This window comes from Xenopus tropicalis, chromosome 4 (genome assembly GCF_000004195.4).
Source record: "Xenopus tropicalis strain Nigerian chromosome 4, UCB_Xtro_10.0, whole genome shotgun sequence".
NCBI classification, from domain to species: domain Eukaryota; kingdom Metazoa; phylum Chordata; class Amphibia; order Anura; family Pipidae; genus Xenopus; species Xenopus tropicalis.
In genome coordinates this window covers 91,067,499-91,094,554 of record NC_030680.2, presented here as the reverse complement: position 1 = coordinate 91,094,554, position 27,056 = coordinate 91,067,499, and the positions used below count along the sequence as shown (strand labels likewise).

Here is a 27,056-nt window from a genome sequence, read left to right as displayed (position 1 = left end):
AAGCTATTGTCCTGTGAAGAATCATGCATATTTCTATAATGTACTGCTGCCTTGCACTGGTAAAAGTTTTGTGTTTGCTTCAGAAACATTACTAGAGTTTATATAAACCCTGGTGTGTAGCCATGGGGGCAGCCATTCAAAAGAAGAAAAGGCACATGTTATATAGCAGCTAACAGAAAAACCCTGTAGAATACAATGGTGTCTTATCTGTTATCTGCTATGAAACCTGTGCCTTTTCTCCTTTCTTCCAGCTTGAATGGCTGCCCCCATGGCTACACAGCAGCTCATTTATATAAACTATAGTAGTGTTTCTGAAGCAAACACCCCAGTTTTACCAGTGCAGGGCCACAGTACATTATATTTCAATTACTTTATAACACTTGAATTTTTTGGTGTTACTGTTCCTTTAAGAATACAAACCTGATGTTGCTGGACTACAGCCTCTACCTTCATTATATGTTAAATTGTTCTGGGATTTTTAATCCAGAAACATCTGAGTAAAGTTTTGTTGCGCAGGGCAGTGCAGCAGGGTTCAGTACCATTTTAAGTTAAATGATGCTTTTACTAACCCTGGTGTTACCCTGGTTTTGGGAGGATTAACTCCAGAATTAATTTAATTCATTTTATTTTTTTATCGAAGGCTTTTAATCCTCTTCAGTGTAAACTTTTAAGCGATCAAGTTTTATGTGCTTTTCTTGAAATTTCTGGGGAAAAAAAGGGTTAATAGCGGCCTATGGAGATTAAATGTTGTTGGGTGATCCTAATATATGTGAAAGGTTTAAGCAAAATACATGTGACCCCCATGTCTCTATGCTGCTTTGGTGGGAGGGTATTAAACCTAAAATTAAGATATTTTTGTTTTATTAAGGCTGGTAAGGTTGTTGCAAAGAAAAGAAAGAATGGTTTAATATTTTAAATTTGCATTTGCAAGCCCTTTTAAAACTTGAAAATATTGGTTTTAATGTTGAAAATTATATTTTATCCCTAAAAGCTGAAATTAAGATGTTAGTTGATCAAAAAGGTAAAGAATTATTTTTAATTCTCATATTCAATATCTTGAAGAAGGTGAAAAATATTTTTCTTTAAAAAAGTTATGGATAAGAAAGAACTCATTTAAAGGAGAATGCAAGTCAAAATTTAAAAAGGATACTGCCCAATAGTCCTCCTATTGTTTAGTAAAAACACCACACTTTTGGCTCACCTAATCAAATATTTACTCAGACACACTTACTTCACATTTTCTATTTGTTTTCTTGAACAGGCAGCCATCTTTAAAAAGGTATTCTACCTTCTCCACCTTGGGCAGATCCACTTCTGATTGGCTGGTGGGCATGTGTAGCTCAGAACAGGAGACAGGATCAAGTTACACACATGTGCATTGCTACTGAAGGCTGCTGCTGGCAGCCTACAGGAAGAGGAGAGAGATTTCAGTGGTCTGGTCTGGGAAGCTATAGCGATCTGGAAGGAACAGGCAAACCAGCCTGGGGTAGCTGCGAGCGTGGTCTCCTCTTCCTTCTTCCTTGTTGCATGTTTACACATGCGCAGGAGAGTGAAAAGCCAAACTTTAACAAAAATAGTTGGCTTTTCATGCGCTGGCCCAGGGATTTTGACGACAGAAGGAAGAAGGAAGAGGAAGCGCTCTCTGCAAGTACCCCTGGCTGGTGTTTTCTCCTAACAGGGGCACCAGCCTGTGGTAAAAGATAAGTGATTAAAGTCACTTGGGGATGCCTAAGATTTTGGCACCCCCAAGTGACTTAGCCATTCCTGCTCCTTTAAGAAAAGAAAGCATACATTGGTTTAACAAAGATTTTAAAATAGTAATGGTTGCCATTTAAAATTATATTAAATTATTTCTGTCCTTAGTGTATTCCATATGTACACATAACAGTTAAGAAAACTGAATGTGCTGAAAAGATTCATATGGCTGAAGGCACTCCTAAGTACTCACACCCCCTCCCACTCTGTGCAAAGGAGCAGCTAGCTGGCTGTAATGTTCAGCTGTACAGAGAGCAGAACCAACAGCTACTTATTAGTAGCACAATTTAGTCAGAAATTAGGGAAGGTCAGTATAAGAAAGGGTTATTCGAAAGGATTACCGAACACAATGATATTCATCATAAGAAGGTAGTTTTCTCACTACACACAAACACCATTAATCACTCTAAGACCTAAATTGATCTGGCTGGTAAGGAAGGTTAGTTTGGGCTTAAAAACTTATGCTGTGTGCTGACTGGCCCTTGATAAGGTGTAGAAATCCTAAAAGGCTCTCATAGGCTGAACAGCAAGCTCTTCAAACATGCAGAGACAGTTAACTGCAGTCCCAATTCAACAGCCATCCTGACAATAGCTCAGCTTAAACAAGCTGCCAGTGGCTGACTCAGGATATGGTACTTAAATATTAAAGTAGTATTATTAGTAGTAGTATTAGACTCAAGAAATGCTGATGTAATTCCAATATTTAAAAAGGAATTACATTCTCTTGGAAATTTTAGGCCTGTAAGTTAATTGACAATTTGTTGAGGGATAACATTCAAGATTATGTTCTGACAATTGCATTATCAGAAGTAATCAGCATGGCTTTATGAAAGCTAGATCATATCAAACAAACTGAATTGCTTTTTATGATTATGTCAAAATTTGTGTGAACAATACATGGGATTACAGTTGTAATCAATACAGGGGATTACAGTCTGAATCTGAGGTGTGAACAATACAGGGGGCCAGTTAATCTCAGTACTGATACCATTTAAAGTTTAAACAAAGGGAAGCAGTCACAGCAGCCAGACAGGTGGGGGGCCACGGGCTGTCAGTTTTCTCAGGCATTTTCTTTCAGGTGAGGTTTCCACAAGTGGCATTGGAGTTTTGCAGGAAGAAAAAGCAAAAACAATTGCAAAAAAATTGCTTTGAGATAGTCCCAAATATATGATTATCATTTAAAACAGAGTTAGGATAAGCTTGGCAGGAGGCTTGCAAATTTTGTAGTCTTGTGGTCCAGCTCTGAATGCATATAAAATATAAAATGCATATTATTGGCCTTTTATACATGCCTGGTTTCACCACATCCCTTTATATTATGCCTTTATATATTATCTGGGCCTGAAAAGATATTACTACATGTTATTATTAGATATCAGTCAAAAGGTCTGAAACAAGTGGCAGCAATGGGCTAGGCACACCCTCTTGCTAGCTCCCTCTCTCGCATAAAAATAAAATGTTTTTTTTCTTTATTATATATCATTTAACTAAATGGACATAAGAAGCATTTGCCCAGGGCCCATCATGATCTCTCATCTGCTCTAACTTTTGCATGAAGCATCACCCAGAAATAATAAAAATTGCAGATGACATTGTCTTTCTAGTAAAAATCTGGTACTTTCAGAAAGCCTTTTTTCTGGTGTCCCATGTAGAGGTGGGTTGTGAGGTTTTAAAGCAAGGTCCTTTGTGTTCCTCTACATACAAGTGTTCTTTTAACCCTTATTAATTTCTCCCCCATTAAGACTTTGTCTTCCTGGTAAATCTGTACCAGTTGTTAAGTTACAAATTACATAGAAAAGAGAAAAAGCCTTTTTGTGTATGCTTACAGCCTAAAAAAAACACATTTTCTGAATTCACAAATTCAGAGTGCTGCTGACTTTCTTTGCTGCATTGTATTAGAACCCAAATAGCAGGTGATTAAGAGGGCACTGGCAGACTGAGAATCAGTCTGTTATTGCGGATTGGGGGTCAGAAGACCAGTCCAGGACAGATTTTTAAGCAAACGTTCTTACTTTCATGTGTGTACTAGCAGAATGATCTTGTGTTTGTCAGTACTGAAGATGGAGCACACAGAAGCAAAGTGTGACACTACCCTTCAGCACCAGGCCAAAAGGTACAGGCGCTGAAGCATCAATGCCTGTTTACCAGTCCCTGACCCATTCTCCAACTATCTTTTTTCACAACCTCCCCCCCACCAGGACCTGCTCACCAACTAACCCCTCACCATATTTGACCCAATTGCCTCTCTCACTGCCAGATGGGTTTTCTTACATGCTGTGAAATTGAATGCAGTGGCTGCACTAGGGTGCAGTTTTAATAGGGCTAAAGCAGCAGAGGCATGTGTTTAACAGTCCCTCACCTGGTGTGCCCTAGGTACATGCCTCTTCTCGTATCCCTAGTTTCGGGCCTGATGCCTTTATACTGTATGTACCAATTCTTGTCTGTATAGTTTTTAAAAAGAAAAAAAAAATACTTAAAAAAACCCCTAATGATTCTAAATAGGCCTCTGTTAAAAGTGAGGTCACGTAAACATCAACTGTTACACAATCTGATGACATCAATCATCCATCACTTACTAAGAAAAATTAACACACAAAACTTTCTTACTGGGGCAGTCTTCATTTTAAACACTTAGGGGTATATTTATCATGGTGTGTCAAAAGTGGAGTGAAGCATTTCTGGTGATGTTGCCCAGGGCAACCAATCAGCAATCAAAAGCAAAGCATCTCATTGGCTGCTATGAGCAACATCACCGGTGATGTTTTACTCCACTTTTTACACAGCATGATAAATATACCCCCTAGTACAGTTATATTCTTCATACTTTTGATTAATGATATTTTTTTTCCAGAATATTTATGGTTTGTAAATTATATAAAGTCCCTACCAGACATACATCTTAACCCTTTTACTGCCAGCCAATTTGACTTTTATTACCAAATTTCTGATGCACTACTCTAGAAAGCTGCATATTTTAGATTTCACGGTCAAAATTCCATCACAAGGTTTACCCTAGAAACCTATACATTTCTGGGAAGAACAGATTCTGACTAATTGTTGAGATGTGAATTGTAAAACTTTAATCTGTCTGCAATGTGTGCATTAATGTGAATGGTAAATTTCCAATCTTCTATTTTTCTTTCTCTCCATTAGGCTGGCCACCTAATGCACTTTTCTTTCTTTACCCTGAATCTGTCAGCACCTGTGAACCATGCATTTAACTAGCTATTTTGGGTTAGAAACCTGACAAGTATTTTTTTGTTCAATTTAAATATGAAATATGTATTTCCAAAACAATTTGAATGTTTTAGAAAAGTAATGCATTTATGTTAGATGTATTGCTATCAAGGCATGTAAAATACTTAATTGCAAGTGCAGCTTTAAACTTAAAGGAGAACTAAAAGGTAAAAATCAGAAAGGTCTATGTAAATACAGCCATAAGCACTCACAGAAATGTTTCTGCTCTAGCAAAACAAACTCAGGATTTCTTGTCTCCTTTCTCGGGAACATGTTCTTTGGTATCAAACTTTCTCTCTTAGGGCTCCTTCAGGTTTGGGGCTTGAGTCTGCTCAGTTCTCTCCCTCTCCCCCTCCCTTCTCCTGCTCCCGCCCCTCCCATAAGAATGCATAAGAACTCACTTTCCCCACCCTTAGAAATGTGTGATCTCAGCTTCCAACAGCTATAACTGCAGCAGGAAGCTACCAAGACCAAGCTTAAATGACAGCTGCTATCAGAGGGAGCTTCTTGGGCTCTTTGGTATAGTAAAGCTTTCTGCTGAATAAATATAGCACTCTAGGTGGCACTAATGTGGTGAATCTATTGGCAGTAAAATGTCAAAATGACTTTCCTTCTCCTTTAAAAGTATTACCATACCCATGATCCAGCTGGGTGTGGTGGCTTGCACCTCTAAGAGGCAGGCCAGCAGCACTTCCTGGAATATAATGGGTATACTGCAATGAATTGTGGGAGCTCTAACTCCTATAAAAGGCTGGAGGGATCTGCAAGCACCCTGTTATTGTAAAGAGTAAGCAGGAAGTGCTGGTTGTCAGAAGAGCTGCTGTATGTTGTGAATAGCAGGATTTTTTTTAACAAAGTCTGCTTTGCAAGTCCTTGATATGTGTGTACATAAGAGCCTTGGTTATTTGTTTATTTTTTATGGAGGTCTTGGAAAATAAAATAAACCTCTGATTTTTACATCAAGACAAGAATTTTCTTTGAGAAAAATTCCCCATGCCTCACACTTATCCAGAATAAGTAAACCTGCCTGTCTACTCCAAACTACTAAGTTGCAATGCTTTCCTAAAGTTATTGTTTTTTATAAAAAATTGTGATATTTTTTAAAAATCGCTATAAAGGAGAAGGAAAGTCATTTTGGCATTTAACTGCCAATAGATTCACCAAATTAGTACCACCTAGCATGCTATTTTTATTCTGCAGAAAGCTTTATCATACCTGAGTAAAGAGCCTTAGAAGCTTTCTCTGTTTATTTAAGATTGCAGCTGCCATTTTAGCTTGGTCTTCATAGCTTCCTGCTTGCAGCTTAGCAGTTTAGATTACACATTCCTAAGGATGGGAGGAGTAAATTTTATGAATTCCTATGTGAGGGGGAAGCAGGAAAGGGGAGAGAGGAGAAAGCTATGCAGACTCTGGCTTGGGGAATGCAGGAATTTTCTGAGAAAAATAAAGAACTAAAAACAAAAGAAAGTATATCTGTGTTCTAAGATCAGATTACTAAACACTCCCCCCAGTCTAGCAGCCAGTAAAGAGATGGCATTGCTGGTTCCCATAGAAACTCAGCTCTAGCTGTCTGCTTCAATTTTTTTTATCCCAACCAACTCTCCTGAGCTCAGCTCAAACAAAGCAGAACTTTTATCAGAGACAGTTGTGCCTGTGTGAGCCTGTATTCTTGATGAAATGTATGCTGAATAAGGGTCTGTGTGTGTAGGCTGTTTGCAGATTTAAATGTATCTGATTATGTATCAGAGGGAAAATGGCCACCAGGTGAAAGCTGCTATTTGCTTTAGGAAAATGTGATGGTGCTGGCCAATAGAGGGGATATATGCAGTACAAATGATGCCATTTTGGTGTTGGAGACATGCCCAACTGATTCACATTGTAGGCAAATGTAGGCTTTACATGTCTTTTAAATGCACTGCTTCTTTTCTATATTATTTCTTACCTTTGATTTGAAATAGGTTGTTTTTTTGTGATTGTTTTGTTAGATGAGGTCTGTAATAAGGTACTAGACATGTTATATGTTATTATCTAAGAATGTGCCATCTCAGGTCATATGTTGAGGCAGTGTACTTAGCAAAACCGCTGCTCACTTGATACAAATCAGTATATTTTCTGTTTGGAGCCTCTTCTAACTAAAACTAGACAATCCAGTGTTGAAAATATTTTTTATGTTTTACCAAGATAATTAAAGGGCTCCTATCACCCTTATATTGTTTCCCCCACCAGAGCTGCAGGCTAACATAGTCCACACTCCAGGGGAAATAATAGTTTTAAGTTTTTTAACTGTTGTTCTTCAACTACTGTTGGTCATAATATGTGATCTCCCCTGCTCCCTGACTATGTGCATGGGCCTGACATAGGAGTGGTGAATGTAAATCATCCTCCTATGTTGCACATATGCGCATAATGAGTGAGTTGCGGCACTTGCTCATTATGCACATGCGTGTGCCCCAACATGACTGCCCGCACTGGGGGCTCCCTCCCATTGCGGGTAACCCAGTGCTAGCAGAGGCAGTTTTTTTTTGTTTTTTTTAAAGAAAAGATTGTTTCCCCTATCTGGAGTGCGGGCTGTATTAGCCTCTGGTGGGGGAAACAACATAGGGGTGATAGGTGCCTTTTTAATGCCAGAAATCAGACAAGAAATTGTCCAAAAAAATTACATGAGACAAATGTTTATTTTATTAAAGTTGCATATATTGATAAACAAAACAGTTTACAGTAGAAAAAAAGGTCAGAAACAAGTTGACAGGTTATCTAAATACAAAGTCACATACAGAAAGTTACAAACAAAGATTAGTTTACATACAGCATCAAATTAAAATTGTTAAAGGATACATAGAAACAAATGTGTATCACCAGACATGTAGAATCATTCCTCTAAGATGGAGGGGTATTGTTTCATTTAGCTTTGCAGAAGTGCAAATATGTATCTGTAAAAGGGGGATATTACATAATTTGTAACTGCTCCACAGAAGAAAGAACCTCTGGGCAAACATTCAGCCATGGCTGCCACAGCTTGTCAAATTAACCTAATTTGACTAACAGAAGTTTTTCATTCTTTAGACCAGTGATCCCCAACCAGTGGCTCAGGGGCAACATGTTGCTCACCGACCCCTTGGATGTTGCTCTCAGTGCCCCCAAACCAGGCAGTTATTTTTGAATTCCTGACTTGGTGGCAAGTTTTGGTTGAATAAAACAAGATTTACTACCAAAGCAAGCCTCCTGTAAGCTGATAGTGTGCATAGAGGCTGCCTAATAGCCAATCGTAGCCCTTATTTGGCACCTCCATTAACTTTTATGCTGCTTTTGTTGCTCTCCAAGTCTTTTTACATATGACTGTGGCTCACGAGTAAGAAAGGTAGGGGACCCCTGCTTTAGACCAATCCTCTGTTGAATATTTGGAGCCAAGGGCCCCCCCATGTAATAGAAATTAATTTTTTAGCATAAGTAACATAAAATAAGATTGACCTTATCAAGATTATAGTTTTGTTTTTTTTATTAGGACAAGGTCATTAACTACCCCCCAAATAGCGCCTGATTCTGGTAGTAGCACCTGATCAGTTATGAACTGGGCAGCAACCCAGAGTGCTTGTATTGGGGCATGCTGGTCCTCTTACTGAATGCTTCCCTTTTGCTCAAAATCACATATGCTTCTGACCCATCTAATCTTATTGCCATTCTTCCCTATTCCTGTCTCCCTTTCTCTTGCGCTCTTCTTAATACCAGCTTCTAACAGATCCACTTTATTCTATAATCTTTTCTGCTTTAAGTCTTTTCATCTCATTGCCCTAACTAAGATCTGGCTCTCTCAGACTGATATTGCCACTGAGGCAGCGCTCTCTTATGGCCGTTTCTCCTTCTTTAAAGGAGACATATCATTTATATGACATATGATTTATTGAAAAATTCCACCAAAACCCCATTACTCCTGCCCATCTGTTCCACTTCCTGCTGGCTGAATTCTCTGGATGTGCAGGGGAGCCGACAGCTCTCAGTACAGGCACTGTAGGATAGGAACCAATCGGCAGCTAGGCTGACCTGATAGGGAACTGAAGCCTGTCTTTGCTTGTGTGTCTGCAGAGCTGTGATTGGCTATCCCCCTTCTACTGTGCTTCTGGCAGGGACACGCCCACCCTTCATTTCAAACAAGGACCGAGAACTGATACGATTTATAGGGAGCTCCAATAAAGGGCCCGTTTTCACAGATAGGATTTATTTTTAGCACAAAGTGAAACCAGCACCATTTATTATTCATAATTGCCTACAAAATAAGGTTTTTTTTCCATTTATCCAATATGTCTCCTTTAATACTACCCAGTCCACTGCTCTCCCTTCATTGCCACTTTAGGAAAATGACAGTGTTATTTGTTGCCAGCATTTTCTTGAGGCTACAAAACACCAGAATATACCCTGCTATAAACAATGCTTAGAATTGTCTTTGCTAAAACACTCAAATCACAAAATCATTAAATAATGCCTTCATATGCATTTTGAAGTTATTATGTGATCTGAGTGCTTTAGCATTATTCTCAGTATTTTCTATGGCAAAGTATTATGTGACATTTCATAGCTACAGCAAAATATCGCAACAAATACAGTAGTGTGTCATTGTCCTTAAATTTATCTCTAAACCTCCCCTCCTTTTTAGGTGTATGCAATTCAGCTGTTCCACCCTCTCTCTGCTGTTTTTTATAGACCTATGTCTGCTACATCCTCTAATTTCTCTATGACTTTAAAACCTGGCTCTCCTTTTTCCTGTGTCTGACAGTCCTGCAATTATATTGACTGAAGTTAATTGTCACATTGATGATCCCTCTCACACCTGGTCATCTGGATTTCTCCATTTGACCTTCTCTGTATATCTCCAGTGTGTCTCCTTTTTTGTTTCTCACTCCACCCTCCGCTAACACTCAGTGAGAAATTCTTGCATAATCAGTGCATTACACTTGTACTGTTGACACGTCTGCTCTATCAGTTCTATAATTTCCTCCCTCAGTGCTTCCTCTGGTCTGGATATACTTGTCAATAGCTATAACTCAATTCTGTCCGCCACTATTAATATCTATTCTCCTCTGAAAACACAGCAAAGTCGCTCCCAGGATCCCTCCCCCGACATTATTCCTGTGCTCTTGCCCACAATCTTCAAAGCTCATTTGGAGGAAATCCCACACAAATACAGACTTTGTTTATTATAAATTTATAATACTCTGCCCTCACTCATGCGAAGCAACTTTACTATAGCATCTCATCAGTAATACCAAATCAGATCCACAAAGCATATTTTTTATATTCAGCACTATATGGATCTCTCCAATTTGTACATACTCCCTAGGACTTTTGCATACTACTTCAACAGTAAATTAGATGCTGTCTGCAAAAATTTGCCTCCATTACAGTAACAATCTGAACCTTCTTAAGTCTCCTCTGTCCTCCTTTAACTCTTTCAATCCTGTTACAGAGTCTCAAGTTTTGCAACTTCCTCTCTCCTCACACCTTACAACTTGCTCACTTGATCAGATGCCCTCATTGTTAACCATAGAGGAAGCAGACCCCACGGTCGCATGCAGGTCTGGCAATAGGGGGGTCTGGACTGCTGCACAAAAATCCCACCTCCTTAGCCACTTTTAAGCTTTAGAATTTGTGTGCCCACCACAGTTTGGGGGGGGTATCAGTGCAGGATTGTTGTGCATGCTGGGCCCTCCAAAAATGAAGTCTGGAAGTCTTTTTTTTTGTGTTACCAATTTTTCTGTACCAATAATCTGCTAGACCCTATGAAGTCTGGTTTTTGACCCGCACACTACACCGAGATGAACCACTTAATGATCTCCAGATTGCCAAGCAGTGCTGATCTTGGGGATGCTACCACCTGAGGCCTCCCTCTTCTCTCCCGGTCCACGCTTTCATTTTTGAAGTTGGAGCAGGTCTAGAGGGGCCATATAGCTAGTGCAGAAAGATGGGTTATGGCTATATCAGATGGGTAGTTCACTAAATGCATACTAGTATTTTGTATACTTCTTGGTAAGGCTACCCATTGTTTTTAAAATAACTTAGACCAGTGTTGTCCAAATTATTATATGCAGTAGGCCAATTATTTCTTATACAGCATGTCTGAGGGCCAGATTACAATAAAATTATAATGTCATACAGATAAGTCTATGGAAACTATAAACAGACTAGGGGGGGCTACAGTTGACAAGCCCTGATTTAGAGACTATAAGCTCAACAAGATAGGGACCTCCTTCTTGCTGTGTTTCTCAGCATATACTTTTAACTGTGTACTGTGTTGCTGTGTTTCTTATCATTTACTTTTTACTGTGTACTGTGTAATTATATATGTATAAAAAAATATCAAAAACATTAACATTTATAACTATTTTTCTTTCAGCTGTCCATCTTATAAAAGACCTGATGAATACTGATGTTCGCCCAGCACTGCTGAAAGGATTAGTAGCACTTCTGAAACCCTCACAAAAAGAAAATAAGAAGTTTAGACCACACATTTTAGAAGGTACATGCCACATGCCATTTTTTGCACTTCCCAGTGCAAGGCATATTGTGCGAGTATACGGACTGCTAGTTGAATTTAGTGCAGCTTTCAGAATGACCCCTGATATGTTTCACCTGCTTAATTTCTTTTTCTAAATAAACCATTAAACTTTATTTTAAAAAATCAGAACTTTTAAGCATTGTTCCTTGTTGTTTAAAGGACATGTCAACCCAAAAAATATTTTTGTTGCCTAATAAAATAAAACATAATTCTAAGCATATCAATACCTAAAATAAGAGCCAGCGCACATCAGCTCCAGGGAAGACAAGCAGAGGAAACATATAGTATGATACTTAACTAGACACCACCACTTATTTGGAGTATTTATAAACACTGGCCATATTTGCAACTGGACAGTTACCCATGGTAATCAGATGTTTTATTTCATTGTTCTACATGTAGTTGGCTCAAAAAAGCTAATTACTGATTGGTTACTGCCCAGATGCATGTTTGCCCAGTGTTTATGAATGAGTCGCACTGTGTTCCAATTGATAAGGTCATCAGTCTTATGTGTTTCAACTGCAACTTTTTCAGAGGCCTCTGAGGAAGTCGCAGATGAAACATATAAGGCTGATGACGTCAGCAGGAAGGGCCCCATAGACAAGCACATGATTTAAGAGAGGAGAACGCCGTGGGGCCATCTTGTGTGGAAATCAAGTGCACAGTTTAAACCAGAAAACCCTGCAGTGCTACACATAAGGGAAAGCGTCAATGGGACGTTTGTGCAGATATGCCAATTTAACTATGAACACCATGTGAGTGCATTTTGAACCTGTTTTTTATGAATAAAGAAGGTATTTTACACTATTGCTGCTCTATATGCCCTACAGTTTCTACCTGATGGATGGTAAGATTATTTGACTTTTAAACCTTTGGTACAACAGTGATCTTTATCCACTTGGAGGGGGTCCACCACCTGTGGTGTCTATATAGATTCCAACTGAAACCCAATATGTGGTAGTGTCTAGTTAAAAAAAGTATTACACTATATGTTTTGCTTGTTATCCCTGGAGCCTTTGTGTCCTGCTCTTATTTTAGGTATTTCTTTCTGGACTTGAAGAGATACAAGTGCGGGCCGGAGAGGGACTGCGAACTGCCCAAGAATCTTGGCAAGAATTTTTTTTGAACTTTTAAATACCCATTCATTACAAATTTGTAATGTTGTTTAAGTTATTTGTATATATTATTGCAATTAAAACCAGTGTTTGTCCCTCCTTTTCTATTCTTTGCCCTGGTGGCTCTGACTTTTGAAAAACAATGTAACACAAGCCAGCAGACTGACAGACCTGTCTTGCTGGGGGAGACAGGCTTTTGCTACATTGTTTCAACAGCAATTACATTTGCAAGTAACTTTTAGAGCACTAAAAAATTAACAAAATCTTATTTAAAAGTTGCTTAGAATTATGTATGTATATCTTATTTATAAAGCGCTACTTATGTATGCAGTGCTGTACAGTAGAATAGATTACTACAAACAGGGGGTTATTAAAATAATAATAGATAAATATCAAGTATAACAATAAATACAAATAAATACAAGGTACAGTTGCAATAAGTTAAGAGTCAGAGACAAGAGGATGGAGGATGAATTATCTTTTCTATTATTAAGCAAAAATATTTTTTTGGGTTGACGTCCTTTAAAGGGGACCTGTCACCTGGACTTAAAAAGCTGTATAATAAAAGTCCTGTTCAAATTAAAAATTACAAATTCCTTTTTTTATTAACACATTCAAACCCATTATAAAGGCATTTAAAAATCCCAGTTGTCAATCATATATTGCCTGCCTCGCCTCTATACCTTAGGCATAGAGGCAGGCCAGACAATTACTTTCACTTTCCATTCAGCACTTATTGTCTTATTGTGTAGCCAATACATGGGCATGGGCATCACGTCCACCATTCTGGCACAAAGCTTTCCTTACTAACAAAATGGCTCCTGCCTGCGTGCTGTAATTGTGTAATTTTAAAGGAAACAAGATTTAAATCATTTATATAGTGTAAGTGAAGTACATTATGCTTGACTAACCCAAAAGAAAACAATTTGGAATTATTACTTAGGGTGACAGGTCCCCTTTAATAGCATTTCAGATACACACAAAATAGGTATTTCCTTCATTTTTAGTGGCTACATTTGTAGCTTATTGGCCTCAGTCCATACTTCCATATTAATCAATATTTTCGTATACTACTAAACATAAAAACTGCCACCATTTTTATAATGCTTTATTAATTTAAGCAATTTTTTGCTTCTAGATACAACTGTTGAACAATTTTCAGATCAATTACCATATTTTATTCAACAAGCAGCAGCGGTGAGGGCCATAGGGTAAGAATTTATACCTCTGTTCATCTGTTTTCAATTTCTAAACCAAAATTTATGAATAATCTAAGAATCAACCATAATTGTTTCCAAAAGTCAGGATCAATGTGTAGTGGGTCATGGAGACAGTTCTGCTGTACTGTGAGACGTGGAGTGGCGTGGAGAAAGTTTTTGCCGTGGGGGTGTATGGATTGGGGGGGGAGCATGTAGGGCACCAGGACACAGTACTGCCTTGGGCAGTAATGCTTTGCCGGCTGGATCTGCCCCAGTATCCTATAATCTTTACCAAAGCCCCAAATATAGTGATAAGGTGTGGGATATTTTGATAAATATTTCTCTGGAGGGGAAAATACACACAGCTATATGGTGGCAATGTCCTATACTGCAACTTTTCTGGTCAAGAGTTTTTGGCCTCATTGAATTAGTAACACATGTTCACCCTTGAAAGTACCCCTGAATGGCCCTGTTAAATGTGAGACTGCTACACCTTATCCATAATTTAGACCTTTATTTCAGTGCCACTAAGAAGTCCACAATTATGCAAAGTCATTACGCACCCCCTCTATTTCAATCTTCCCAATTTAAAACGACTAATATAATGTGTAATGACAAACTGACTAGCATTCTCTAAACTTCCATGAGTTTTTAAAGATCTGGTAACCTTTGACCCCTTATGTCGGACATTAAGGACTTGATGTATCCTTCCTCTCTGCATAACAACTGTATATTATCTCATGTATTTTTGCATGGTTTTACTTGATTAAGCGAGATATTACTTTTTCAACTTTGAAATGTTCTATGGACAATACTAATCCACCATACATAACACAGGCATACATTTATTTTATTAGTACATGTACTATTTTACTAACAACAATTTCAGTTGATTACTAGATCAGTAGTGACATAATGATATATTATAAAATGTACTTTTTTACCCCATTTCAATGCAAGTGTTCATTTTTGCCTTTGTAAAATCAATAAAAATGTAAATCAGAAAATACACAAACTAAATTAAAAATATCAAATGACATGTTAGGATTACTTTAGAGGCAAAGGCTCATTTGATATTTGGTAGTCATTATTTTATTTGAGTTGTTAATGCCAAAACTTAAATGTTGTATTGCAAACGCAAATGTGACCAGATAGGGAAAGGAAAATGGAGAACTAAAACCTCAATAAATGCTGACCAGTTACACTATTGCATAGTTACATAGGGTTGAAAAAAGATCAGAGAACATCAAGGTTAAGTGAACCTGAGGAAGGGGGAGCATCACCCAAAATGTTGTGTGCAGAGATCCCAATAAAAAAAGAACATTGCTTAGCATAAATGCTGGATTTGAGTGCCGTCTGTTACAGTTTTGTGTTGTTGCTATGTATTGGGCTCCTGGGCAACAGAGCTTACAGATCAGAGCACAATTGCAATCATTGAACATTTTTTCACAAGATTGGGAGAGATTTTCTAAAAATACATCAAGTTCAACCCTTCCAAGTAAACCCAGCACACACAAACCTACACTGACCTATCTATACACTCACATACATAAACCATATATACCAACATCAATACTAACTGTAGATTTTAGTATCACAATATCCTTGGATACTATGCTTGTTTAAGAACGCATCCAAGCCCGTCTTAAAGACATTAATAGAATCTTCCATCATAACTAGGAAGGGCATTCCATAACCTCACTGATGTTTCTTTGTTACCTTTAGCCTTGCTGAAATCTCTACCCAAAGGGATTCCACACTGTCCCAGTAATTTCTTTAGCACATGATTTTAAATCTGACTTTTCATAAAGACTACCCTTTTTAAGGGTGTAACCATTTAAATTCACAGCCCAGTGCCATGTTTCGCCCACCAGGTCTCAGTGATACCAATGAAATCATAATTTTCACTACATGCAATAGACTCCAGCTGTCTTAATTTACCTGACAAGCTCCGTGCCAGCATTAGCCAGCATGCAGCTGAGATTACGACTCAGATATTTACATTAGGTTACGGAGTGTTAGATCTAAGGTTGATAATAAGCGGTTTCCTTTGTAACAGTGGAAGCTCCTTAGCTGGTAAACTGTATGCCCCTCCCTCCTTGCTAATCCCACTGCTAATATGCTAGTTTTCCCATAAAATTCTAGCTCACCCCCCCCTCGCCTAGTTTAAACACTCCTCCAACCTCTTAGCCATTCTCTCCCCTAGCACAGCGGACCCCCTTCCATTGAGGTGCAATCCATCACGGCTATATAGATTGTACCCCAAAGAAAAGTCAGCTTAATGCTTTAGGAACCCAAACCCTTCCTTCCTGCACCAAGACTTTAGCCATGCATTTAGCTCCCTAACCTCCCGCTGTCTCCCTAAATGTGTACGTGGCACTGGAAAAACTTCAGGAGAAATGACATTGGAGGAACTTTCCTTAATCTTAGAGCCTAGATCCCTGAACTCACTCGTTAAAGGAGAAGGAAAGGCTAATAAAGAGTTAATCTCAAGCTGCAGGTTTACCTTCAGTTGTCTCAATAGTGCCCTTAAGTCTCCCCAAATTGCCATCGTTCAGATGATCAGAAGCCGAACAGGAAAAAAAAACGCTGAGCTGGGTAAAGAGGATTCCCATAATACCTCGCTCCTGCACTGACTTGGTGACCAGGACTGCTAGGCGGCGCATGTGCACATGTCCCTCTTCAGCAGCACAAGCACTCTCCCCATTCCGAGACAGACCGGTAAGCGTCCGGTTGCCATGGCGACACGCTATATAAATAGCACATGAAGCGCCGAGCCGGGCCATTCAAAGAGGAAGCAGCCTAACAGGCAAGTCCTGGTGGGGGGGTGGGGGAGCGGGGATTGGAGAGGAGAGCAGAGCATAGCGGAGCAGGGGATGTTTCTGCACTGGTGTGTGTGCCGGCAGGTGCGGGGAGCAGGCGTTTGTGCGGGGGGGGGGCGTGGTTGGGTGTTGTTGATACCATAGACAAAGACAGGTATTGGAGTGGAGTGGGGGGGGGGAGAGCAGGGAGACCCCAAAGGTGCAGGGATTGGAGAACAGAGCATAGCGGAGCAGGGGAGGGTTGGGGATGTTTCTGCACTGTTGTGTGTGCCGGCAGGTGTGGGGAGCAGACGGGGGGTGGGCGTTTGTGCGTGGGGGGGAGAGAGCAGGGAGACTCCAAAGGTGCAGGGATTTGTGAGCAGAGCAGAGCGGGGGGGTATGTTTCTGCACAGGTGCGGGGAGCGGGCTGTTGGTTTGTGAGCTGGACAAAGACGCAGGATGTTGGGGAGGCATGCGCAGTAGAGATGGTGAGGGAAAGGGTATGGGCATCCCTTTTTAAAGATGGCGGCGCCGTTCACTGAAACAAGTATGTAGTTTGTAGTAAGTGTATCTCTGTAAATCTTTCATTAGGCAAGCCAGAAATAGAGCATTTTTACACAGCAATAGTAGTACTATTTAATAGTGTGCTTAAAGGACAATGAAAGGTTAATATAAATTAAAAGTAAGTCTAATGGCATTCTTTTTAAGTACTTACTGCATATCTAAATTCCCAGATCCCTGCTTGCTTCTCTGAGATATGGTGCTGGCAGCCTACAGCAGTGTGAAGACTACAGTGACATCACTGAAATCTCTCTGTCCTTCCTGTAGTAACTTGATCCTGTCTCCTGTTCTGAGCTACACATACCCACCAGCCAATCAGAAGCGGATCTAGCAGAGGGGAGGGGGGGGGAGGGAATGAAACACATGTGCAGTATGAAGCAAGGAGGGAAAGGAAGGGAGAATACCTTTTTAGAGATGGCTGCCTGTTCTAGAAAATGTGAAGTAAGTGTGACTGAGTAAATATTTGATTAGGTGAGCCAAAAGTGTGGCGTTTTTACTAAACAATAGGAGGACTATTGGGCAGTATGCTTTTTAAATTTTGACTTGCATTCTCCTTTAATAGATTTTGACTTTCCTTGTCCTTTAAGGTTCTCCACCTACCATTAATTTTATCATTAGTACCAATATGTACCAAGACAGTTGGACCATGCCCAGCCTCACCCAATAATTTGTAAACCCAATCACATCCATAACCCTGGCACCAGAAAGACTGGTTGGTAAAACTGTTTGGTTGTAGCAATCTGGACCACAGATTACCCTGTCAACTTTCCTAATAATTGAATCCTCTATAACCACAATCTGTTTAGGCCTAGCTCTGCTCTCCTCCTCACTAGTGATGAGCGAATCCGTCCCATTTTGCTTTGCCGGAAAATTAGCGAAACGGTGGATAATCCGCAAAACGCGTTTGTTTTTTTGGTGCCCATGTCCCCTGTCTTTTTTAGTTTTGCAAGTCTTTTATTGCCACGACCGAGCCCATTTTGACGCGACTGTGCCCACCCACATCAAACTGAGGGTAACTACAAAGTAATGCAACCTCTGGCAAACCTGCTGTAAGCCTTATAATTCACCAAACTTTGTAATTTAGCACCAAACAGCAAAAGCTTTTGAAAAATGAAAACGCAACAGTTTCACAAACACAAATGACTTTAAATTAAGTTAAGAAAATATATTTATCCTTTTTTTTATTATTTGAAAAAAGTTGCAGGCTGGTGCCTGTTAGTAAATATTAGTTAAACGGCTGTAGGAATTATTACTGCTATAGATTGTGGTCCAGAATCTCTTGCAGTCCAAAACAGGCATTTTGAATGTTCTGGCTAGTGCCATAGACCTGTGCTTTGTTTTGGCTCTGTGGGGGCTGTCTGGGCCTTTTGTGAATCTCAGAACATGCATGTCTTGCAGTGTACATGGTTTTGTCACCCAAATCCAAGAACTTTTTTAGTACTGGGCATGCCTTGATTATAACTGCACTAGAAAGGGAAAAGTGAGGAATGATATGTCTGAAAATAATCTTTTTATGGAGACATTGTATAGAAAAGGAAGATGTTAATGGATTAGGATACATAATACTGTAGTATGGTTGCTGTGGAGAATAACATAAGGGGGTTATTTTAGCAGAGAAAAAAAACACTGACGGCTTCCATTTTTTAGGAAGCCCCCCAATGATGATTCTGTTTGTTAATCAGCACTTCCCTTCTAGAGAAAATGCTCCGTTCCTGGGTGCTTTTATTTTTTTTAGCAATGTTCTTCTTCTGCTTTCCCAGGCATGCCACGTGCCACCATTAGCAAGTGCATATCCAATACAGAACTTACTCAATTTCTGGTTTATTATGACCAAGTTGACTGTCTTGAAGATTCCACAATGTGACGTAATGACTTTCAGAAGCTTCTGATTGCTGAAGTACTAGTTAAATAGAAACAGAGGTGGGCCACATGATGCAATGACCTCATATAGAAATAAAGTAGATGCCCTATTTAACTCAAAGGGAAACTATACCCTTGATCATTGCATGTCTCTATTAACATATATAAAATCAAAAGCCCATATGTAAACACTGCTTTATGTAAATAAACCATTTTCATAGTATGCAAATGGATAGTGCTTAATACAAAAAAACTGCCATATTAAGTATTAACGGCTATCCCCTGGCTCGCCAGCTTCACAGTGCTTACACAAAAACTAAGGGCACACATGCATGTTAGGTTACATCAGCCAATGAAAAGACAAAGCTCTGTGTTTTGCTCTTTCACTTCATCACGTAACATAGCTGCATTATTTCCTGTCATGTGACCTCTGAGTGAGCACAAACACCATTACAAAATGGTAACTCAATGTAAAATGGCAATATTTAGTGATATGTGTGTCATTATGGTAAGATACATTTAGAGGTCACTTATGAAATAAGGCAATGTATAATAACAAGAGTGAATTGGGTTTGCACATCTTTTTAGAACTCAACTGTATATTAATTTTTTTTTAGTATTTAGTGTCCCGCAGGGACCTCTATATCAATATTTCACACAAAATTCTTTGTGCACAAAGCAATTAGTTGTGTGCTCTGGCCTCATTTGTGTTCATACACAAGCACACAGCTTAGACAGACATGGGGCTTTATGTAAAAGATTTGCTTTCCTTTTTAACTAGTTACAATTTGGCAGCAACATTTTTGAGGGTAGAGTGTCATTAAATATATTATTATATACTTTATTAATTTGACTTCCACACTGCCTTGAAATGTGTTTTGTTCTTTAGAATGTTATCTCAGGAATCAACAGAACTATGTGAAGAGTTAATAAAACTGCGTGTAGTACATAATTTGCTGTTTGTGATGGGGAACAGGGACCACAGCGAAAGTCAAAGACAAGCTAGTCTTGTTCTTGAGGTGAGATATTTGAATTGAGAGTATATAGAACTCAACTCAGAGTTCCATGATCTGTATAAAAGAATGTGGCCTTTACATGGTTATGGAACTTCACTGTTAATCATAGTGTATGCAATGTTTGTTCTTTGATATAAAAGCTTGGCTTGCCCAGATTGACAATCTGCTGTAAAATGCCATAGACAGTCACTATGTATTGGGCTGGTAGGGGGCTGTTTGGGCCTCTGTGTACTTAAAATGCCAGGGCCTATTTTGATTCCCAACCCAGTTCTGCTTGTGGGAAATCAGCCTTCCTGAAGCAGGCTGCTTCTGCACTGTTAGTTAATTTTTATTGACCTGATAACTTTTCTTAAAAGCTTTTAGCAGATTAATGGTTAACATAACTTATAAGGGATCACTTACTTTGTGCAAGCTCAGTGTGAGAAATGCAATTTCCTACTTAATCACCATGTACTTTACCTACAATTCAGCATTTTCTCTCATTATTCCAAGGTCATTGTGTCCACAAGGTGGAGGTGTGTTTAACACATTAGTGGCTGATCAAAACTTAGACACAAGTCAAATGCAATTGCACTGACAATTTCTAATTCCAGATGGCATCACTTTAGGCACACAGCACAAAAATGACGTGTATGCCCAATTCTTTAGGTTCAAGTTTGCTGTTTCAGATGACAGCAGTCAATGAATGCACACAAAATTTGAAACAAGAGGCCAGGCAAATGCAATTATAACTATTTTTGTATCCACTGGTCATTCTGTATATTTTTGAAATTACTATTAGGCATTAGTGGATGCAATTGCTAAAATTTTTAAAATGGATGCAAGACAAAGCAATGGCAAACACTTTTATATTTACTAGCCATTCTGTTATCTCTTCTTTTCTTGCTTACATATTTCTTATCTTTGTTGCATATGGAGTTTGGAATATGTCCACAACCTAATAATTATTGCACTGCTATTTATGATCACTATACCCCCCCTGGACAGAAGTTTCAAATATCTATAAACATCTTAGAACTCTAGATGACATTTCACCTGCACACCTTGCTTTAATATAGTTAAAAAAAAGTGTATACAGCAATACGTCTACATCACAAACGGCAGCATGTATACATACCAGACACACTGTGCAAAGTTTAAAAACATATTTTCACAAGGGGATTTCTCTAGAAACAAATCTACTAATTTGCAATATGACACTGGTGATATGAATATGATATTGTTTATGATGTAGATGTACTGCTGTATGCACTTTTTAAATATATAAAAAAGCATTTTTTTCTTTTGCATATGCCATGGTATGCTCAATTTACTAAGGTGTGCATTGGTTATTCTCTATGGCAGTGATCCCCAACCAGTGTCTTGCGGGCAACATGTTGCTCACCAAACCCTTTGATGTTGTTCCCCATGGCCTCAAAGCAGGTGCTTATTTTTGAATCTCTGGTTAGGAGGCAAGTTTTGGTTGTATAAAATCAGGTGTACTGCCAAACAGGACCTCCTGTAGGCTGCCAGTCCACATAGGGGCTACCAAATAGCCAATCATAGCTCTTGTTTGGCACCTTTTTTCATGCTTGTGTTGCTCCCCAAAAGGTTGGGGACCCTTGCTCCATGGAATGCCTGTTCACAGTGGCATAACTACTTTGTGCCATACCCCACCCCCCTCAAACTAAAAACTTCAGAAGGGCCTGGACCAGAGTAGCAAACCCTAGCAAGCCCCTTCCCACACAGACAAATTCCTGCTCCCCATCCAATCTCCTACCTGAGAGCTGTCTCCCTTTACTTCTGCATGGCAAGAAGAGTGATGTAGAACCCCTTTCCCCCAGCAGCTAATGTCATAGAAACAGATGTAAATTTGGTCAAACTATCAACAAAATTGAGGGCAGGTAATAAAATAACAGCTCTTCCTGACCCCTCTCCTGAAGGATTCAGCAGAGTTGATAGCACCTCCATGATCCTATGCTGCTACCTGTGCACTGCTTTGTGCAGGTGCTGGAGGAGAAACTACTTTTTTTAGTATTTTATCAATTTAAAGATTATACACACATGAGCGTATTTTTGCCCACTAAAATCATGATCCCTATGGGTGATCAAACACTAGAAAATACTTTTGCTTGGCACCTTACCTAAATTGTTGTGTTCAAACAATTTAAACCATGTATTTTTGAAAGACTATCTTCTTCTGCTTTTTTGTACAGTTACATGATTCAAATTGCACAGATAAGGTTCCATGCAAAAATATTTTTAGGTTTCATATTGCCTAAAGCTCAACACAGACAAAGCTGAATTGGTTATATTTCTAACTTCTACATTTGTTTTCTCATCTGAAATTGATATTAATGTTGATATCAACCATACATCCTAGTTCCCCATGTATGCCGCTTAGGAATCCTTTTCTCATTCACTTCACACATGCTTTAATCATATGCTACATAGACTACTGCAACATCCTGCTCTGTGGACTTCACCAGTCTAAACTGACCCTCTTCAATACATCAACACTGCTGCCTTGCACCTTTCTTCCAGTTCTACAAGTGCTCACCCTCTCTGCCAGAGAACCAGCTGCCTGTTACAAATCAAATTCAAATAAAGGTTTTTGTATTAACATACAAAGCACTCAGTGTTGCACTACCACACATCAGCTCATCCTCATCTTTGCTCTGTGCATTATGTTTTTCTCTCCTCCTCAGTCACTACCTTTCCACACTCCCACAGCAAGGACTAAGTGCTGCACCTATCTTATAGGAAATGCTTTCCCTGTCCCATAACATCCACTCACAGCTTCTCGGCCTCCAAACTAAAAAAAAAATCACACCTCATCCAAACATAACACTCTGCACACCTTTCATAATAACCCTATTCCACTCCATTACCCACTAATTACTGGTTTACTGATTTTCATTACACACTTTCTTCCTATATCGGTACTTGACATGACATTTATCACCACTTTATGTTTCACACCCCTTCTCCCTTTTAAACAGTAAGTTTCTTTTTAGCAGAAGCCTCCCTACTTTCTTTTATTACTGCACATGCCACATTGTTTATCTGCTTCACTAAAATGCTATTGTTTGTATATGTAAATTGTGTTTTGTTTGCACTCTATTACTCTTTAAGTGTTGTAGGAGATTCTGCTATATAAATAATAATATTAATATTATATTGCATATGTGTATACTAATAATAATAATAATAATAATAATAATAACAATAATATTTTAAATATTTTCTCTATGTTCAGTATTATGTATTGTCCTTTCCTGTTGTTGAGGAACAAGTAAGAAAAGCAATTGGTGATACTCTGTTCCAAATGCTTATGGTAAGATATTTTTGTCTATTTTATTACACAGGTTATTATGATTAAAACTTTAGTTGAATTTGAACCCTTCCAAATGACCCCCAAGCCATAGATATACACAAACATATAGAGAGTCATCAAAAAACATATGATATATTTATACACATACACACATACTTATACACATACATATATTAGTTTAATGTATATTAAACTGTAGATCTTTAAATCACAGTAGCCTTGGATATTATAATTTACCAAATCTTAAAGCCATTAATATTATGTGCTCTCACAACCTCCCTGGAGGGAGGAACCATTTGTACTTCTTAAAGTGAAAGGGTCCCCCCAAGCACCTTTTATCCAGAAAAACAACCCCAATTTGATAATCTTTCTATATAGATGATTTGTTCCATTCCATTTAGCAGTTTAGTTGCACGTCTCTGACCTCTGCTCATTTATAGCTGGTGCTTAAAATGTACTTCATACTAAAATTAAACCAAATAGTCAAGTTCACGTTTTTTTCCGCAGAAAAAAAGTCACTCTCAGGTTTTTACATTTATTTTCAATGGGGCTTAAAAATATCCAAAGCTGTGTCACTTGTCCATCCTTTGGCCACATCTAAAGGGAGCAATTAGGGTCAGAAAAAAGCTTATCTCCTAATTCAATTCCATATTTTCCTTTCAATCCAGATACATAGCATAGCATAACTTATCTCACTGTTTATGACATGAAACGCTATTGAACCAAGTTCTATGGGGAAAAACTGGAAATGAATTAGGAGAAAAGTTTTGCTTCTCAAATAAATCTCTCCCGTAGGTTTTAATGTGAAACAAAATAAAAACATGATGTTTTCTTGTGGAATTAAATGTATAAAAAAAAAAAAAATTTCTTCTGATATTGGTCTGTTTAGGACAATGCTGAGTCTTTGTATATGAAGATAGACTTGGTCCAAGCTGATCTTTTAGCATCCAATCAAGTGAACATCCCCAGAGGCAAGTATTTTTTGGTAAAATTAAATGTATGAATATTAATTCTGCTGTTCTTTAACAGATTCGAGCACTGTTATATACACAGTTTTCCCTCCACAACCACATACTTTCAAGAGAGACTCAGTTTTCTGTACTTGGTGGCTTAATGCAAAGCTGTGAAGCAGGGTTGGCAGCCCTGTCAGTGTGAGAATCGTGGTGTTTCGGACGATGTGACGTAGACAAATATGGTGGCCAATAACCCTGCTGCAGAGTTCTGTATAGGGCCTTGGATGATGCAGTTTGGTAGGGGGCCCTATTGTATAATAAAGACTTATCTTCTCTTTTAGGGTCTTCTAGTATCCCCTTGTTCTTTCCAAACGGCAATATCGAAAGTTTATGAAATATTTTAGCACCTGGTTCACAGCTGCCATTTTGAACAGTAATGTACAAATATACACATCACCTGCCTGTTATCACAGCCTAGGTGCCTCTGCTGTGCAAAAGCAAGCCTTCAGCACTATGCATGTGCCAAACTAAGGGTTTGCAGTCAGAGAGACAGAGATGGCAGAACATGGCAACTGCTCAGTTTAGCATCTGGGGCATACTTAGCAGCAGAGAAGGAGGGAGTGAGAGAACTGCCTAGCTGGTAAACAGTTGTACCTGCTTTAAAAAGACAGTCCTTCAGTATAGATTTAAGTCTTTATAAAGGTTTCCAAAATTGACCAAATTACAAAAGTTGCATGGTTTTTGACTGTATTCTAAGTCTACATGTACTATATAAAGGGGGCATTTCTGCATCCTTTTTTGGTCATGCTTTTTTTCATTTGGATCTTTTGATACATAACTGACATTCGTGGAAATTAGTTTAGTCGTGGTTTAAAAAAACTATCCAAGAAAATCCTCGACACCTTGAATTTTGTAAATTTATGATTTTTTTTCACTGTAATTTTAAAGGTTAGATTTACATCAGAATCAGACCATGTCAACTTACTTTTTTTAGGTGATCTGGGTAGTTTGTGATTATTGACTCCGTGTGTAAAAGTTTCTTAGTCACTTTATCATTATGTTTAAAAATCAGACTGTCTTAAACAAAGAATAACACTGTTTGCAGTATTCATGACCATAAGTAATTTCAAGGTTCACTAGCATGGCAAATGACTATTTCAACAAAATGAGAGAGCATTCATAAAAACAACATACAGGCTAAATAAATAAAGCAAAAGTTTTATTGAAAAATCTCTGCACTTAATCATAGGCTGCAATAACTACAGTAAAATCACAAACATTACTTTTGCAGACATGTTATAATACTATCTGTATTTTATTTTTCTGCAGCAAAAGAGGCTACCGATTGAAATTTGTGAACAAGATCACATATCATATTGGCTTTCATAAATATTCTGTATTGTTATTTTCAGTGACTCATCTTATTTCGTTTTACCTTTTCTTTATGTTTCTTTTTTCCTTCTTGTTAATTTTCTCATGATTTTGTTGTTCTGCTATCATCTGTAGATATATTATGGCATCTTTATGATATGGTTTTTGATGTTTGTATGTATAAGACAGTGTTGTATTATTCATTGTGGGCTTCTCAATTGCACTTCTACCTTAATAATTATAAATCAATAAGAACTACTAAAACCAAATAAATATACTATGTTTGGGGGCTCAAGAGCAGGGGCACTGCTACCATGAGGTGAGTTGAGAAACTCGCCTCAGGCGGCAGCGCCCCCGAAGTTACCAGGGGCAGTAAAAAGCCGCTCCTGGTTCTAAAACAGAATTTACTCTCTGCTAGTATAAAGAGCGCAATTGCGCTCTCTACACTAGCAATGCAGCCCCCCCGGACCCCCTCCGGTGCTGTAAAGGTAAGCAACGTGGGGCGAGCAGGTGCAGCATCATAGGAGCCACTTTGGTGGCTCAGGGAAAGAAAATGCCCCTGCTTAAGAGACATTCTGTGTAAATATTTTCAACTCCACGCATCCCAAGTAACTCATTACTCTCTGGATAATGGCTGACCAAACCTCAGTGACTAACATTTTAAGAACACAGGATATCTTTATCCTTAAAGCTCTGACCAATTGTTGTCAATAAATATGCTGAAAAATCGAGTGCCTTGTAGCTATGTAGCATGAGAGTCAGGTTTCATTATCAGCATATTTTACTTAGTAGTACCGTATATACTCGAGTATAAGCCGATCCGAATATAAGCCGAGGTACCTCATTTTACCTAAGAAAACTGGAAAAACTTATTGACTCGAGTATAAGCCTAGGGTGGGAAATGCAGCAGCTACTGCTAAGTTTTAGTAATCAAAATAAATACCAATAAAATTACATTAATTGAGGCATCAGTGGGGTATATGTTTTTCAATATTTATTTCAAAGAAAAACAGTAAACTAGCTCTGTAAGCGGAGAAGAGGGTCAACAAAAACAATATGAGTACTACCCCATGCTCATTGCACATTGGCAAACTGGCAGAAGACCCAGTCCCGGAGGGGTGTAAGGGGAAATAAGTATTGCTAGTGGGAGCCTAGGCCAGGGCACTGGAGGGTCTGGTTGCAGGTGGCCTAATTTGCACACAAAGGAGAGAGGGTGCTAGTCTAGAGGGACCCATGGCACCCGACTCGAGTATAAGCCGAGGGTGACTTTTTTCAGCACATTTTGGGTGCTGAAAAACTAGGCTTATACTCGAGTATATACAGTA

General features: G+C 38.7%; 1 protein-coding gene across 2 annotated transcripts in view; it reads left to right on the top strand.

Moving 5' to 3' along the window:
- armh1 (armadillo like helical domain containing 1) overlaps positions 1-26,589 on the top strand; it is a 98,964-nt gene extending 72,375 nt beyond the window's left edge. For both annotated transcript variants that reach the window (XM_018093580.2, XM_031900940.1), the window contains 6 exons: positions 11,378-11,500; positions 13,793-13,865; positions 19,965-20,094; positions 23,330-23,407; positions 24,297-24,378; positions 25,690-26,589. In XM_018093580.2, the coding sequence (XP_017949069.2) occupies positions 11,378-11,500; positions 13,793-13,865; positions 19,965-20,094; positions 23,330-23,407; positions 24,297-24,378; positions 25,690-25,709 (506 nt within the window). In that variant the 3' untranslated portion in view covers positions 25,710-26,589. The remainder of the gene's footprint in view (positions 1-11,377; positions 11,501-13,792; positions 13,866-19,964; positions 20,095-23,329; positions 23,408-24,296; positions 24,379-25,689) is intronic.
- Positions 26,590-27,056: the final 467 nt, after the last annotated feature.